Source organism: Triturus cristatus, chromosome 2_2, assembly GCF_964204655.1.
Source record: "Triturus cristatus chromosome 2_2, aTriCri1.1, whole genome shotgun sequence".
Taxonomy (NCBI): domain Eukaryota; kingdom Metazoa; phylum Chordata; class Amphibia; order Caudata; family Salamandridae; genus Triturus; species Triturus cristatus.
In genome coordinates this window covers 975,930,118-975,946,737 of record NC_140582.1, presented here as the reverse complement: position 1 = coordinate 975,946,737, position 16,620 = coordinate 975,930,118, and the positions used below count along the sequence as shown (strand labels likewise).

Here is a 16,620-nt window from a genome sequence, read left to right as displayed (position 1 = left end):
CTCAGAAATGGGGAGGTTGGTTAAGGAATCTGCGGCTAGCGTCTTTACCCAATAAGGCGTTACCAAAGGTAAGAAACGTGTTCATCTGATAGAGATTTCTACACTCAGATTTCTTCCCTTAGAATAGATACCAAAGCAATAGCTCCCAGGAGGTGGGTCAGCAAAATGGTTTAGACCAAAAAGTCTGGAGGACAGACTCCAGAACAGGCAAAGTCCCCGTCACAATGGACCTGTCAAGACAGTAGTGTTTTTCAAATGTGTGCCGAGATGCCCACGTAGCAGCCTTACAGATGTACCGGACTCTGCAAGCTAGTGCAGTGGTTGCAGCCTTGGCTCTAGTGGAATGAGCACGCAAGCCTTCAGGGGGTTGCTTCCTGGCCAGTGCGCACAACTTCTTAATGCAGAGTACAATCTATCTGGAGATGATCTATTTCTGCACTGCTTTCCCTTTTTTCGCCCTGGCAAACTCAACAAAGAGTTGATCACATTCACCCAGTGTTCTCTGGTGCAATTGATGTAGAAAAACAACACATTTTTTGGATCCAGGTGATGGAGTATCTCGTTTTCCTTAGAAGGGTGACACAGAGCAAAGAAGGTCAGCAGCATGATGCTTTGGCCGATGTGGAAAGAAGTCCCCACCTTCGGCAGAAAAGAGGAATGGGTGCCCAGAACCAATCGGTCTGGGAAGAAGCTGGTGTATGGAGGGTGTATAGAGAGAACCCTTAGTTCGTTAACCCTCCTGGTGGAAGAAATGGTCACCATGAAAACTGTTTTTATTGTCAAAAGAAGTGGATGGCAGCTACGAATGGACTTGAAGGGCGAACATATCAAGAAGATTACAACCAAATCATAGGTACCATAGGGCATAATGAATTGTTTAGGGAAAACATGTGCTGAATACATTTCAGGAAACAAGTTACAACAGTCAACTTGAACTTGATCATGCAACTGTAAGAAAGCTGAAAGATACCCTTTAACTGTTCCAAAGCAAAGCCTTACTGGGCTAAAGATAAAACAAACAACTGTTAGAACAAGAATAGAGAAAGAGGATCAACATGCTTTTCAGCGCACCAAGCCACAAACCTGTCCCAACTGCAGGCAAATGTAGTTTTTGTTGATGAAGGCCTGGCTGTCAGTATAACTTCACAGACTTCTGAAGGGAGATTAAAACTGTCAACTGATATTGCATGAAGGCGGAGTGAGTGCAGGTTTGGGTGCAGAACCCTGCCGTGTTGCTGCAACAGGAGATTCTCTTGAAGGGGCAGCCTAACCGGCGGACCAAATGCTCATGCTCAGGAGTTTGGGATACCATACTCTCCATGCCCAATCCAGAGCCATAAGGATGACTTGGGCCTGGTCGGTCCTGATTTACCGCCGAACTAGGGGCAGGAGTCGTATCAGCAGACAAGGCATGCACGTGTCCCGAGCCCCACTTGAGATGAAACTCATCTCTGAGCGAGAGCCACCTTCAAACCTCCAACAAGCAAAAGTGCTGACATTGCGCATTCTTGGCAGAGGTGAATAGATTTAACCAAAGTTCACCCCAGTCGTGGAAGAGACCTTGCAAACCCTCCGGATGGTGTCGCCATTTGTGATCTGCTCTAGCATTCACAGAACCCATCAGGTATTGTACGACCAGGTAAATGTCATGATGTTCCAGCCATGTCCATAGACACAGGGCCTCTAGCCACAATGTCCATGAACACATCCCCTCCTGCTTGCTGCAGTACCACGCTGCAGTAGTGTGGTCTGTGAACACTTGAACCGGCCTCTTCTTGATTGAAAGCAGGAAGGCCTTCAATGTCAAGCAGATCGCACCTACCTCCAACAAGTCAACGTGGAGCTGAGACACTGCCGGAGACCGGAGTCCTCTGATCTCCACCTCTAACAGATGGCCGCCTCAATCCATAAGGGACACATTTGTCACCACTGTGAGATCTGGGTGGGGAAGGGAAAGGGGTCTCCTGTGGACCCAATTGTGGTTCGTTATTGACCACTGAAGGTCTTTTGTAGATCCCTCCGATATGTAATCCAGGTCGAGAAATTCCCCTGATGCTGCCCCCCACTGGGATTTCAGGTCACTCGACAGAGCCCACATATGCCAGTGGGCATGCTTTACCAGCAGGCTGCAGGAGGCTATGAGACCCAGCTGCCTCCGAGTCAATCTCTGTGAAATCTATGATAGAGGCTTAAACAATGGAATCATAGCCTGAATATCCTAGACACGCCCCTCCGGAGAGTAGGTGTGAAACTACACTGTGTCCAGAATGGCTCCCATAAAAGGGAGCATCTGAGAAGGAGTCAGGTGTGACTTTGATATGTTTATAGTGCAAGCCAGCAAATACAGTAGGTCTGCAGTAGTATGGAGGTAGTTGTCGACAGCCTGGGGCTAGCCTGCTTTCAACAGGCTGTTGTTGAAGGATGGGGAGACTGGAAACCCTGACTTCGGCAGATGGGCTGCAACCACCACTAACACCTTTGTGAACACCTGAGGGGTGCTGGTAAAGCCGAAAAGGGAGCACAGCAAATTGAAACTGCTTGTGGCCCACCGTAAACCAAAGGTAATGCCTGTGGGCTGGCAGAACGGGAATATGGAAATGTGTCCTGCAAGTCCAGCAATACCATACAGTCTCCATGGTAGTGATAAGTGAGCATTTCGATGTTCTCCTCTTTCTGGAAGTAGTTCAGAGAGCATAGGTCTAGTATAGGGTGGAGTCCTCCACCCTCCTCTGCACCAGAAAGTAGTGGAAATAGCAATCACCACCTACTTCTGATGTCAGCAACCTCCGAGTAAGAATATGTGGTCCTCTGTCATACTGTGGCAAGTAGGTGGCATGGGTGGAGGGTTAGTCACAAAAACGAGGGAGTAGGCCCTATGGGTAATCTGGAAGACCCAGCGGTCAGAGGTTATCAACCTCCAGTGGTACAGGTGATGGCATACCCTGCCTCCCACTGGATGTCCATGGTGGTCAGGAGGCCCTCTATCAGCTGATCTGAGGACGGTGGCATGGAGTTGGGATTTCCATGAACTAAAGGGCGTAACTCCGGTGAACAATTTGAAGCAACCACTTGTCCAAGATTATAGACTGCCATCGAGGAAGGCGGTGCTGGATCCTGCTGCCAACCGGTTGTCTATGAAGATTCAAGGGCATATTAAAGGGGTTTGGAAGCTGCACCTGCTGGGGGATGGTGGACTGCGCAGATCTCTGGCCTTGTGTCCCACGAGGCTTGTGGGAGACCCGTCCGCGACCATGAATGCACTGGAGTCAGCTGGCTGTGGTGTGTAGCTGGAAACGGATGAGGCTGGTAGGCCCTACAATAGCCACAGAAGTGGCTGAAGTCAGAATGGGGCTGGCATGTCGCAGTGGAGAGTCAAAACGAACAAGGGGTGGGCCTACTGTCCTTAAAGCTCTTGAGTGACAAATCTGCCTTGTCGCTAAACAGGCAAGTGCCATCGAAGTGCATGTCCATCAGAGATGTCTGTATATCCCCTGAAAAGCCAGCTGACCACAGGCGGGTGTGGTGACGAAGTGCCACTGGAGAAGCAATTGCTCTACCTAGTAAGTCGGTTTTGTCCAGTCTGCATTGTATTGTGAAATTTTCTGTATCCCCCACCATTGACAATCTTCCAGGACCATGTGCAGCACTTTCCCCAACGCATCCCAAACTGTGTGGTAATAGCAACTGAAGAAGCATTGGGTGTAAACTCACTGCAGTAAAAGGCTGGTGGAAGAGAAAATCTTATTGCCAAGGTGTCCAGCCTAATGGTTTTCCTATCCAGTAGTGTGGTAGATAACGCGCCAGGGTTGACCTTGGATGTAGAGGGCTGGACCACCCGGCTCCCCAGTGTGGGGTTCTGGGTGAGGAAAGCTGGGTCCCAGGAGCGGGGCTCACAACACTAGCCTTACACACTGATTTAGCTGATAGATTTTGCATTTTTTGTGTACAAATCCGGAAAAATAAAAACAAATCTGCAGTGCAACTACTCATGGTAAAGACCATGCACAGTGAGCACTGTGGACCTGGGAGCAGTTGCAGTGTGCTCAGAGGCAGTTGTGCATGGCCAGTAGCCATGCGTAGCTGGTTCGGTGGTAAACAATGGGCAGTGCACTGCTGAACGCCTTGCGTAGCTGGTTCAGTGTCATGGGTGCTGGAATACAGCCTGCATCTTGAGCATACTACTTAACTAGTCACGGTCAAAGGTTGTGGGGGCTGGGTCAGGCCCTGCAGCAAACACTCTGTCCGGAGTGGCTGGATGCAGGGGTGGTGTGATAAAGGGCTGGCCAACAGCACTAGGAATATTAAGATGGCCAACGCATTACAGCCAACAGAGGGAATGGTGAGAGCGTCAGCTGCTGAATGGAGGAACAGGCTTGGAGAAGAGGAGGCGGGAACTTCTGGGAGATTGGAAAATAAAGAAGTGGGAACATCTGAAGAAAAGGATGCTGGGGAGCATAAGGAGGGAGATGTGAGCCTGGTTCATGAGGAACCCCAGAAGAGAACCTGGTGATTGAGAGGCTTCCTGCAGATAAAAGAAGACAGCTGTCAGACTTTAAGAGAAGGAGAGTGGTGTGCGGCCCGAGAGCTGAAGGAGAGCCCACTCGGTCACTGCGTTTACCCAGCAGCCAAGGAGGAGAAGCCGCTGTGGTCCAGAACACCACGCTCACAGATGACCATGGTCTCAGACAAGTGCTGCATTCTTATTTTGTTCATTGTGCCTACTGAGGGTGGAAAAAGGAGGGTTACTGCGTGCAGTGTATTTTCTGGTCACATCAGTTAGTGGTACAAATGGAGGGAAGACCAATGGTATTGAGCACTCGCAACCAGCTCACCTAGAGTGATGTGCATGAACACATGGTGAAGGTGATGGTAAGTGCTGTAAAACAAAATTCCAGAACTCAAGATTGATTCTTTATTCTGAACCTGCATATGGCGATGGATGATTTGAAGCCTGAGTAAAATAATCAAGACTTTGTATTCTGTCTGGGATAAGAGAGGGGAAAAGAATCCTTCTTGTGGTGAAATAAAAAAAACCCTAAAAGGAATTCTTGTGAGTCCTGCAGTGATTGTCAATCCTGTTACAGGTGGTTAGGCACATGCCTCGCCAAAGGCCTGGCCCTCTGGTCAACCCATACTGTGCATGGCTGAAGGCTCTACGCACTGGGAGTTGGAAATAAAGAAGGTGATTGTAGTATATCATCAAAATTCCCAACATTTCAATGTAAAAACTTTAAGGGTAAATTATGTTTTTTCCTGCTCTTAAGAAGATAACATGGGATTAAAAATGACTTTAAAGTTAATTAAAACAAAACAAGGGTAAAGTGAAGTTATGATTACGGTAAAAAAGTAATAAAAATATTATAAGCCTTGAAAATGGACAGATTTGTTTAGCTACACTGACATTATCTCCTGCTCCACGTGAAAAACATAACTCACTACCAAATTAACTACTCGTGTCTTCACATGTGAATGTGTGTGTTTGTGAAGGGGGGGGTTGATGGAGGGTGTGTGTGGTGGGGGTTTGTATGTGTGTGTGTGTGAGCAAGAGAATTGTTCTCCACTATGTCCTTTAAAGCATAGACAACTTTTAGAAATCTGGGAATAATGCCACCAAACACTCACATGAAACAAAACATCAAGACCAAACCAACGCACTAGTACAACATCATTACATTACTGCAACAAAACTCCACAACAGAATATTGTCACACAACATAACTGAACAGCACCTTAGCATAGCACCAAACCCAACTCAACAACATAGCAAGGCAAAGATAATATCTTTCTTTACGAAAGTTTCAAAACCGACATATAAGAATTCAAGTCATTCAAAAGCTTCCTAAAACTAGAATTCACTTTAGTAACATAAAATGTCTTTAAAACCTGTTTCTTCTGTGGAACTGAAGGAGCGCTTAGGGTTTCTTCCCTTTCGAGGTAGACATTCTTTACTTTTGTCCGATGCATCATCCTTAGAAGAGTTTAGAAGAAAAAAATATATTAATCTTTGTTATAAGAAAAAATCCTACAATTTGACGAAAATAAGAACAGCACGTTATTTTAAAGAACCGTTGTAGCACAATAGTTGCAGAGCTTGCAAATAAACTGTTCATACAAACTGTGATTAAGAGTGTACATCACAAGAAATGCTGATTATATGAAGCTAATCTTTTCCCTTGTTCTCTGGAGCCCCCGTCTTCTGTGAATATTGTTAATAGCTGCTTAAAACGAGTCTGTAGTTCTTGTGCGATTAATCAATCATTTAATGCTGTTGGTAAGGCTTTTCTTTTGATGCATCTTAATACATGAATGAGAGGTACAGGACATTCCCATAAAGTATACAGGTGCAGGGAAAGGCCACCCTGTAGGATGCTGGCTCTGTAAATACTATACCAAAGTGAGGTACAGTGTGCACATAATCCAGTGGAACCCCAAAGGTAGGCAGTGGTAAAGTTAGATAGCACCTTTCTCTCCATTTGTGGTAATATTGTCGAGAAGTAAGGCTTCATCAGAGGACAGTGTGAAGCATTTGTTGCACACACTCAGTCAGCAAATGAATTCACACACTCAAAGACTGAACTTCAGACCAATTGTTTTTGTATAAAAAATTATTTTATTTATTTTATTTCCTAGACCCAAGCAAGCCTGGCACAGGTAAGTGATAAGTACTTTGCAGTAAATATACAGTTGTAACACTGTTTGGATTGCAATTGTAAATGTACTTTGATTTGATTACAGTAGTCTTACTGATAATGCAATCCTTTTCAGAATACAGTACATATACTTTGTATAGGATTTTTAGTAAAATTACAGGTAAATTACCGTTGAGGTTACTTTTCTTACATAGTGTAGTATACCTGGATACTACACTGGGACATTTCCTGTAAACAAGTAGGTAAAATCGGTTTTGTTAGTTAGTACAATTTTAAAGAATGTCTTTAGGTTTTCCAACTCCACACTTAGAAACTTCATAGAAAAACAGTCAATGTTATCCTAAGGAGGAAAATAGGGTTATCGGTTTAAAGGTAAGTACTTTGTTGTGGGAGTTGGTGTTCTGGGGTTTGACTCGGGTCCCCCAGGGTCAAGGACGCACTCTTGTTACACCCTCAGCGGTACTAGGGTGGGCAGGTGCAGAGTGCTAAGGCCCAGTGTTATCCAATGGGGGACAGGGGGACTCTGGTTGGTAGCTGATGACGAGCAGGTCACTGGGTTGTGGGAGCAAAGCTCCTGGATTTAAGCTCAGGGCAAATGGGGGTTTAGGCCAGCACAAAAGATGCACCCTCAGCGGCACTGCGGCGGCCAGGTGCAGAGTGCTGTTTTGGCATCGGAAGCCCTGTAGCTTTTAATGGGGAGTCTCCGGTTTGCAAAAGCACTGCAGGCTCGGGGACGAAGGTCTTCTGGGTGCAACCACCACTTGGAGAGGTAAGTTGGGATCTTGGGGTTTGTTAGGTACTGTTGGTTGGGCCACCCAAGGCCGTGGGGCGTCGGGTGCAGGGGTGCCTTTTAGGGTCAGATCTTCTTACCAGCTCCTGGTTGCGGTTGGGGGGACCTTCCGGTTTGAGGCTGCAGGTGTCGGCTGGAGGCAGGTCAGGGGTTGCCGGATCTCTGGTCAGGATTGCTGGGGGACCTACTCTTGGTGTTGGGCCACTCAAACTCGGGCCATGGGCGTTGGGTGCAGAGTGGTGCAAACTCGCGGATCCTTGCGGAGCTGGAGTCTGGTGTTTGAACAAATCCTGTGTTAACGGTAGACAGCGTCTTTGGGATTGAAGGCAGGCAGGTCCTCCAGGTTTCTCGAGGTTGCTGGCTGCAGGACACACCGGGATTTCGCTGGAGCAGGTTCGAGGTGGGGACAGGCCGGTAGGGCTGGGGCCAAGTCAGTGGGCGTGCTCCTCTTGTTAGCTTCGGCACGACTGTTCAGTGCTTCCTCTTCTTTTCTTCTTGCAGGTTCTTGTCTGAGTAAGCAAGGTTCAAGGGTGTCCCTAAATGCTAGATTTAGGGGCGTTACAGGTAGGTAAAAGGTTGGGACCAATGGGTCCCTTCCCTGGGGTGGGTACACACCCTATTATGCCACCCTCCACTGGTAGGGGGGCATAAGTCTTTCCCTGGTTGGCTGGGTCTCCCATCTGCAAGATGGCAGGGACTGAGAGTTGTGCTTCACCTCGCCTCCCCCACCTGAGGGGTGGAGTTGGAAGAGGTGGGCACACCTCTTGTTTTTCTGCTGGTTCTCCCGCCCAAAGTAGGGGTCAGAGCCAGTGGGGACCAGTTGCTGATTGCAGCAAAAGGCCTGGGGAAGCTCACAAAGGCGGCAAGCCTTGGAAGCTTCCCCTTCGTGGACCTTGCCCATCCTGAGAGAGAAGGCTTTGCACCTTGTCCCAGGATGTGCATTGTTTCAGGCCCCCCGAGAGCAGCAGGCTCTCAACTCAGGGGTACAGAAACATGTCTGGTGGTGGCAGCTGAAAGCAGCCACTCGGCCTGGACACTAGTGGTAGGTCGTTTTTTTCCAGGGGGCATCTCTAAGATGCTCTCTGTGTGCATTTTACATTAAATCCCACACTGGCATCAGTGTGGGTTTAATGTGCTGAGAAGTTTGATACCAAACTTCTCAGTTTTCACTATAGCCATTATGGTGCTGTGGAGTTGGTATCGACAAACTCCCAGCACTATATACTCTTAACGGCAGCACTGCACTTACAATGTCCAAGAATGGACTTAGACACTGTAGTGGTACACGGCTCAAGCACCTGCACCCTCACCACTGGTATAGTGCACCCAGCTAGAGGGGTGACTGATTTATACCACGGCAGTGGGTTGTAGGCATGGCACACAGGATAAGTGTGTCTCCATTGGAAAAATCATTCAAACTTCATCATGCATGCTAAGTTATTGGTGTCAATGTGGAGGATACCCAAAACGTGAAATAAATGCAAAGGTAATCGACATGTATCCCCACTAAAAATGACCACATACTAATGGGTCAATATATTCTCTTTGCAGTTTAGAGACATGTTACAGAATCATCATAGCAGGTAGTTGAGCAGGTAGAGCACTACCCTCATTCACATTAGTTGTATTAATTAAGGTTGCACACACGCTATGTAGAATTGGTTTAGGCAAGGCTGTATTTTATAATCCCATGCTCCTAAACATAAATGACCATTAGCTTTGATTCCAAAAATATCATGCTGTTGTAGTATTTATTTAAATAAAATGGGAAAACCCAATCTACCCTTGAGGGCCTGGGCGAAATTAGATAAACGGGTAAAGGTGCCGTCAAGGGATTTGTTTAAAATACACAGTGATACAATTTCAAACTCTTATTATGATATAAGCTGTCATCAATTGCTTATTAGTAAATTAATTCTTAGATTTTCTTTAAACAATACAAATCAATTTTGAACACAAATAAGGAATTTAGTCAAAGAATGTACAAACACGGGTGTATATAATTTTTAAAAAATATTTTTCAAATAATTTTTAGAGGGTACTGTATGTATACACATATAATGTAACATGAGGAAATTCGATAACAATTCAATGGTCCTACAGTATTACATTTGTATACACTTTTCCTTATATAAATATATTTTTGAAAAAGTGTGTTAAGCCGACGCTTCGGTCTCTTATGCAATCGTCCATGAGACCATCTTCAGGACTATTGTGTATTATATAGATGACCCCTGAAGTTGATTAAAGTAATCCTAGTAGCTGCACACTGTTAATAGTTGATCGCGATGTAAATAGTCGCAGGCAGTCGTTTAATAAGTATCTGCTTTTATGGATGTCAGAACGATCATCACAAACAGATGATATTCGTAGACTCTGTCTTTACTTAGAGTCCTCGAGAGGAGTGCATCATCGACTTGTATCAAGAGCGCTACAACTCCCAGGCGAGGAATTAATTATCAGATTCATTCATAATTGAAGCCTTACTTTGATGCACTCCTCTCGAGGACTAATAAGCAATTGATGAAAGCTTACATCATCATAAGAGTTGTAGTATTTAGACACACCCATGGCATTGATGTCACTTCATCAGGAGGTTAAGCCCTTCATCCAGTACCTATCTTGCCCACCCTCTGCCGCAAATTTGGGTTATTGATTGAAAGGTGAAGTGCAATGATGCTTGGTGTTGCTACCATCGTCTATTTTGCAAGTTGTGCAATGGAGTTCGTTGTGTGACGTCAAAAATAGACATTTCCCAATATGGATCTTGACGAGTATGGTCACAAGGTGAGTGACCCACCATAACATATAGACACTGCTCACATTTATTCAAATGAATGTGTGATTGGCTGCTTACAACAAGGAACAATACAAAAGGATAGTTGCAGCGCAATCTTTCATGATTATAATCAAAGACGATAATACATGTGCAATCTTTTGAAAAAGCAAGGTTCTCTGTAAGCAAGAGAGTTCAGCTCAAAAATATTCTACCCAAGTTAAGATCAGCATTATAAACGCGTACATTGGCCTTCTTTTTTTATCAGGGCAAAGTATAGGAAGTGATGCTTTAAGTGTAGTCCTTCGTCAAGGATATTATAATTCTATGATTCCCTATGGGAATGTCAAGTTTTATGTATGATGGAAACAAGGGTATGGTCTCTGTGATACCTATAGAGGAAACTTTATATGTAATGACGGACCTTTTGATAGTGAGAACAGTAAGGGAAAGCTGTCTTTACACACATTTCGCCCTAGTTACATATAGCCGGCCCGTTTTTGTTTCAAGGGAGACTTTACATGACATAGTTTTCTGTGCCTGTAGTGCTCTACTATTCTTCATGACATAGTCCCCTGTGCCTGTAGTACTCCTACTATTCTTAGTGCTGATGTACACCCCTCGGCCACTCAATTCAATTGTGACTAGGAGGTTTCCCAATTGGTAACTCCTGTGTTGTTCATATATAAATAGTGTTGTATTCATATTCATATTAGGCAATGGTAACTTCTCTAGAATGTACCACTCAAGATTATAAACAGAGTTTTTTTATCCATGCTTAAAGTTCACATTTGCTATCAATTCCAAGGAAATGTCCTTCCTGGATTTGAGAATGCTTACATGCAAGAATACCCTAAAATCTAAGGAGTTTTACAAACCTACTGACTGGAATAACTTACTAAAATATGATAGCGTCCATCCAATATCCCAGAGGAAGAACTTACCATATGGACAGTTTTTAAGGTTGAGAAGTAACTGCAGAAATACAATCAATTATGACAAAGATACTGACTCTCAAATTTAGGGGAAAAAAATACCCAGAATTATGAACAAAGCTAGGAAACGGGCATAAAATAATATTCGTGAACAATTTGTGCATGGTTTTGTCAGAAATCGCTATAAGAACACTATGAAGCCTTCCACAGGTCACTGACCATGTTCCATAGGATAATTAAATACATAATAATAAAAAAATACAAAACAAATTATTAAAAAGTAAATATTGTTCTATCACATTTATTAAATTTATTTAATATCATGTTATATAGTTCCAATATTTAAAAAGGAAGGAAATTAAAAGAGTAACTGAAATGTAAGAATGCCTATATCACCCAGTGGCGATAGCCAATGGGCAGTTGTAGTTAGGATCATTTTTCGATAGAAAAAGCAGTTTTTAGGTCTCACCTGCACAGCGCACATGCGTTGCATAGGCAATAAGACCTTTTGCAATCGCTTTGGCTTTTCAGCCAAAAACGTGCACACGTTCCATTGCCTTCAATGGCAACGCGTGTACGTGTGGAGATTCACTTGCGGGAGCGCGCGGCGCCATATGGTAGCAATTATCGCTCCTGGCGCTGCTCGCTCTCGTAAGTGAAACGCTTTCACTCGCCCCTCCTCTCGCCACTCCCCCTGCTGCCTCCTTTTAGAACGAGTAACGCGCTTGTTATATTATGCCCTCGGAACATTTTAATAGCCCTCCATCTTCCATCTGCATTATTACAAAAATCATGCCAAAATGAACATCGTTAGATTTGATCTGTCTCTTAGCATAAATTAAATAAATAAATGCACATTCATTTCTGATTTTTGCAGCAACATCCCCTCACAGAGGGAGCCAAATGTTTGCGTAATAGGTAGGTGGTTGCTTGCTCGCGTTTGTGCGTGCGTCCCATGAGGAAAAAAAACTTCTGGAAATGTGCGTTCTGTTGCGTGTGTTGAAATTCGAGCTTTGTAGCGGTCTGTCTCCAGCAACCTGCCCGTTCACTTTCGCCGTGTCCGAGAATGCATGCATGGGGTGCCTGTCGGAAAAAACATCACCCCACAGTTTATGCGGAGAATGGCACAAAAACACCAACATAAAATATATGGTGCTACAATTGGGGGAAAATATCAAGCGATAGCCACAGTATAACTTTAAACCTTTTCAAGGGAGGTATACAGTTTAATGTACAAAGGACAAGCTTGACACCCCCTCCCACCGTCCATCTTTCGGCTGAGTGTGGCCTTTTTAGTTGTTTTTTTGTGTGTTGTTTTGCCTCATCGTATCATCTTAACGACGCCATGGAGCTACAGACAGCCTGGGGCCACCCTCAGCTTCACGCAGTAAGACATGTCGCACTCTATACTGGATGAATGCAGTGTTTCTTAGGTTACACAACAGCATGAGCAGAGAGGCCTTACACTGGGGTTTGAGCCTGACACTGGGGGTTGCCGACAAAGAGCCCATGCACAGCAACTTATTGCACAGTTGTAAGAGGGCGGTGCTGCTTGACAAGCATGGTTACACCTCGCTGCCACCCGCGCCTCCCCTATTGGCGGAGAAGTCCGCGAGGGGATTCTTTGCACTGTATTGAATGAACACTGTACACGAGTGGGCCCAGCTCCGGTCTGTGGCACACCTTTAACCACTGGAATCACTATATCATACAAAGACAGGGGGCCTGCTGGGGGAGCAGGACTGCGCCTATAGCGTTGTAATGAATGATAACTAGGTAGCAACTCTCTTTCTCCCTCTCGCTTTCAGTCTCCTCCTGCTTTCTTTTCCTTTCTCTTTCGCTCTCGCTGGCACCAAGCAGCACCTACGTGGGCCATAGGTGCACTGCCTCCCATGTGTACTGCTCACAGAATAGTTTACCCCCAGCTGGGACTGCCCCGACTCTCACAGTCCGAACGTGGCACTGCTCACAGAAAAGGTCCACCCTGGAGCGTGCCACATCCTGCTCACAGATGGCCTCCAAGTCTGAAGGCAAACTGACAGTCTGTTTGTTTCCCTTTTTATCCACATCGAAGGCAGAAGCCCACAAAGGTATTGTGGGATGTGGTGGCCTGGCGCGTGCCCCTGCCGGTTATACAGACTGGGTTTTAAGGCCTTTATCTATGCAGAGTTACAGTAAATATAGCAGGGTTGAATTAAAAACGACAAGGGAAGGAGAGACTCGTAGGGATTTGGAGGGTGGCGATAAATGGGGGAAAAGAAGAAGTGGAACGAGGTAGAGAACAGACAGGAGGTGAAATAGAAAGATGGGATGGGAGGAAAGGAGCAAGAGAGGCTGAGGGAGAGGAGATACGACTTGGTTGTATCAAAAAAGTCAATACTGTGTCTATAGATGGAGAAGTGCATGTTGCTTGCCCTTTGAACGATGTTTCTCCTCCTATTTGTAATTAATACTGTCAGAACCAAGGACAAACACTATGGAGTTCAAGGGCTGCTGAACGCACTCGCTCAAGCAGCCTATGGAGGAAATGCTTGGGGCCGCTAGCCCAGAATATCCAGCGTCGACGCTCTCCCACATTCATTTCATTTGTTTATGAGTGATAACTATACCAGTATAAGGTGTTCTGACCTTATAAAGAGACAATGAATCACGTGTGCAAAGCAATCTAAAGGAAATGTTATATAAAACAAAGAGGATTACAAGGTGTATGAGTCAGATGTCATCCAGGCTCTTCATGGTCTTGAGCGTGTTTGGTCTGGAGAAGCGCAAGCTCAGTATTTAAAATGTGCCACAGCGGTTGGGGTTGGCTTTACTAAGACAAATGCTTTTCTACCCAAAGGACCCCTTTTAGCACTTTTAGGATAATTTAAGACTGTGGAAAATGTAATACTAGTCTAACCTATACCTTGCAGTTTTCATGCAGCTCTTTGATGACAGTTTATAGGCCACTGTGCAATCGTAGGATTGAAACTTATGACAAACAAGTAAAACAAGCATTGGCATAGCCAATAGGTGTCGCCTTTGGGACCTTATAAGTGTTTAGTTATCCAGCACAATATCCTTGGTGCAACAACATCAAGTGTTGCATGGCTAAACACTTATAAGGTCCCAAAGGCGAGACCTATTGGCTATGCCAATGATTGTTATGCTTTCCTAACAACTTTGACACAGTTTGACAAATCTTTATGAAATTTTCACAGAAAAATGTTCTTTCACCTCAACTCCTAACTGGAAAGTTTTGGGGTGATCCGTCACGTGAGGGGGCAGATAAAAAAGGGGTGGGGGTTCCCAAACGCATTTTACTTGTAAATTGTTCCATAGGAAAATCAGAAAGCTGGGTCTTGTTGCAGAAAGTGTGCTTTTTGTGATTTAGTTTAAATTCGTTCAGTAATTTTGTTAAATTAAGGCTCAATAACTTTGTATTTTTCATGCTGCTGAGGATCTGTGGAGACAACAGATATAGAGACAACATTTGATTGGCTACCATCACATCAACAAAAATGTGGCGGCAGCCATATTAGGACTTCGTCCCGAGTCCTGGGAAAAAGGTTAAAAAAAAGATACAGAGGGGCGAGGGCCTCCTCCCCAGGCTTGGTGTGGGGTTCTCCGAGGGAAGACAGAGTATTCTTAGAATATTATATGAATACAAGAATATTCTATGAAGAATAGAAGTCTGTATTCGGTAAAATATGCATCGGTCACACAGATAGTCTGTCATTCAGCACAGCATGTAAGTGCTCAGAGGATCCTACAAAGCAACATGACTTGCCATACACACAGACACACACATTCGATTAATAAATGTGTAAAAGGAAAGGAAACAAAACAATAGGTTGTATAAAATACTTACATCGGTTGAACTTTTCTCACCATGCTTTCCTGAATCCTCACTAGGGGAACCTGTGAATAATATTAAAGTAATTAATGTACAAAAAGGACAAATTATTTACCTTTGGTGACGCCTTATCTGGTAGAGCCATGATCTAGCCACAGATTCCTTACCTTTGAATTTACCAGGTGTCAGACTGAAATGGGAATATTTTTCTTCGGGCAATACCCTTGCACGTCAGTTGGCTCTGCGTGACGTCGACGTCGTCGTCTCTGCCGTTGTGATGTCCGCATCACCTACAAAGGCGTCACCTCGGTGCACTGACTTCAGTTACTTTTCACGACTTTCCATGCCAGGCGCGCGGAGCAATGAAGTGCCCTAACCTTGGTGTGTTTCCGAAGAACTAAAGCCCTGAAAGAGAACAGCCCTGACCCTAAGAACCTGTTCGCAGTGCGCACAGTGAGCAAGGGACCCACGTCTGGGCATACCCTTCCCACTTAGGGCGAAAAGTGTTATGGCAAACAAATGATGAACGGAATGCTGACAAGATAGATTCCCCTGATGCTGTGCCCACTGGAACTTCTAGTCCCACTGCAGAGCCCGCATATGCCATCTGGCATGAGTCAAAAGCAGGATGCAGGAGGCCATGAGGCACAGCAGCCTCAGAGTCATTCTCACCGAAATCCAGGATAGAGGCTGAAACATCGGTATCATAGCCTGAATATCATAGACTCGCCATTCGGGAGGATAAGCCCAAAACTGCACTGTGTCCAAAACAGCTCCAAGAAAGGGAGCGTCTGAGAGGAAGTCAGGTGTGACTTCAGCACGTTGATAGTGAACCCCAGCAAATGCAGGAGGTTCACTGTAGTCTGGAGGTGGAAGATGACAGTCTGGGGCTGGTAAGGCCAAAGAGGAGCAGAGAGATCTGAACGTGATTGTGGCCTACCGTAAACCGCAGATAGCGCCAGTGGGCAGGCAGGACAGGAATGTGAAAATAACAGCCCTGCAAGTCCAACGTTACCATCCAGTCTCCTGGGTCTAGGGCAGACAAGACCCAAGCCAGAGTGAGCATCTTGAACTTTTCCTTTTTGAGAAAGTAGTGGTGGGCTCGGAGATCAAGGATAGGACGAAGGCCCTTGTCCTTTTTCTGGATTGTAAAGTAGCGGGAATAACAACCACAGACTACTTCTGGCACCGGAACACTCTCTATGGCTTCTTTGGCCAAGAGAGTCAGGACTTCCTCCTGAAACAATGTCAGGTGATCCTCCGCCAGCCGGTCGTTAAGTTGGAGGCATGGAGCGAGGGGTAGTCTCAAAGGGGAGGGAGTAGCCCCTTCCGATTATCTGAAGAACCCATCTGTCCGACGTGTTGTTTGACCAGTAGTGGAGGTGATGCCTGATCCTGCTACCAACAGGCCGCCCATAATCTTGAAGGGCCGGACTAGAAAAGTTTGGAGGCTAAGGAAGCGGGGGTGGTGGGGGTGGACTGACCTGACCTTTGGCCTCCCGACCCATGGGATCGGGCAAGCAGCGGCTATGTAGAGGTTGTTGAAATTGGTGCTGCCTTAGGGTTGGGGTACGGCTGGCACAGCTTAAAGCCCCTTATGTAGCCAAGAAAAGAGGCGAAAAGCAGACAGGGGC

The 16,620-nt window shown here is 45.5% G+C and overlaps 1 protein-coding gene across 2 annotated transcripts in view; it reads right to left on the bottom strand.

Annotated features, from left to right (window-relative positions):
- Positions 1 to 16,620, bottom strand: part of BOD1L1 (biorientation of chromosomes in cell division 1 like 1) — a 338,666-nt gene that overhangs the window by 60,398 nt on the left and 261,648 nt on the right. For both annotated transcript variants that reach the window (XM_085642404.1, XM_085642402.1), the window contains exons 15-16: positions 15,002 to 15,051; positions 5,884 to 5,968 (exon numbers count right to left, since the gene is read on the bottom strand). In XM_085642404.1, the coding sequence (XP_085498530.1) occupies positions 5,884 to 5,968; positions 15,002 to 15,051 (135 nt within the window). The remainder of the gene's footprint in view (positions 1 to 5,883; positions 5,969 to 15,001; positions 15,052 to 16,620) is intronic.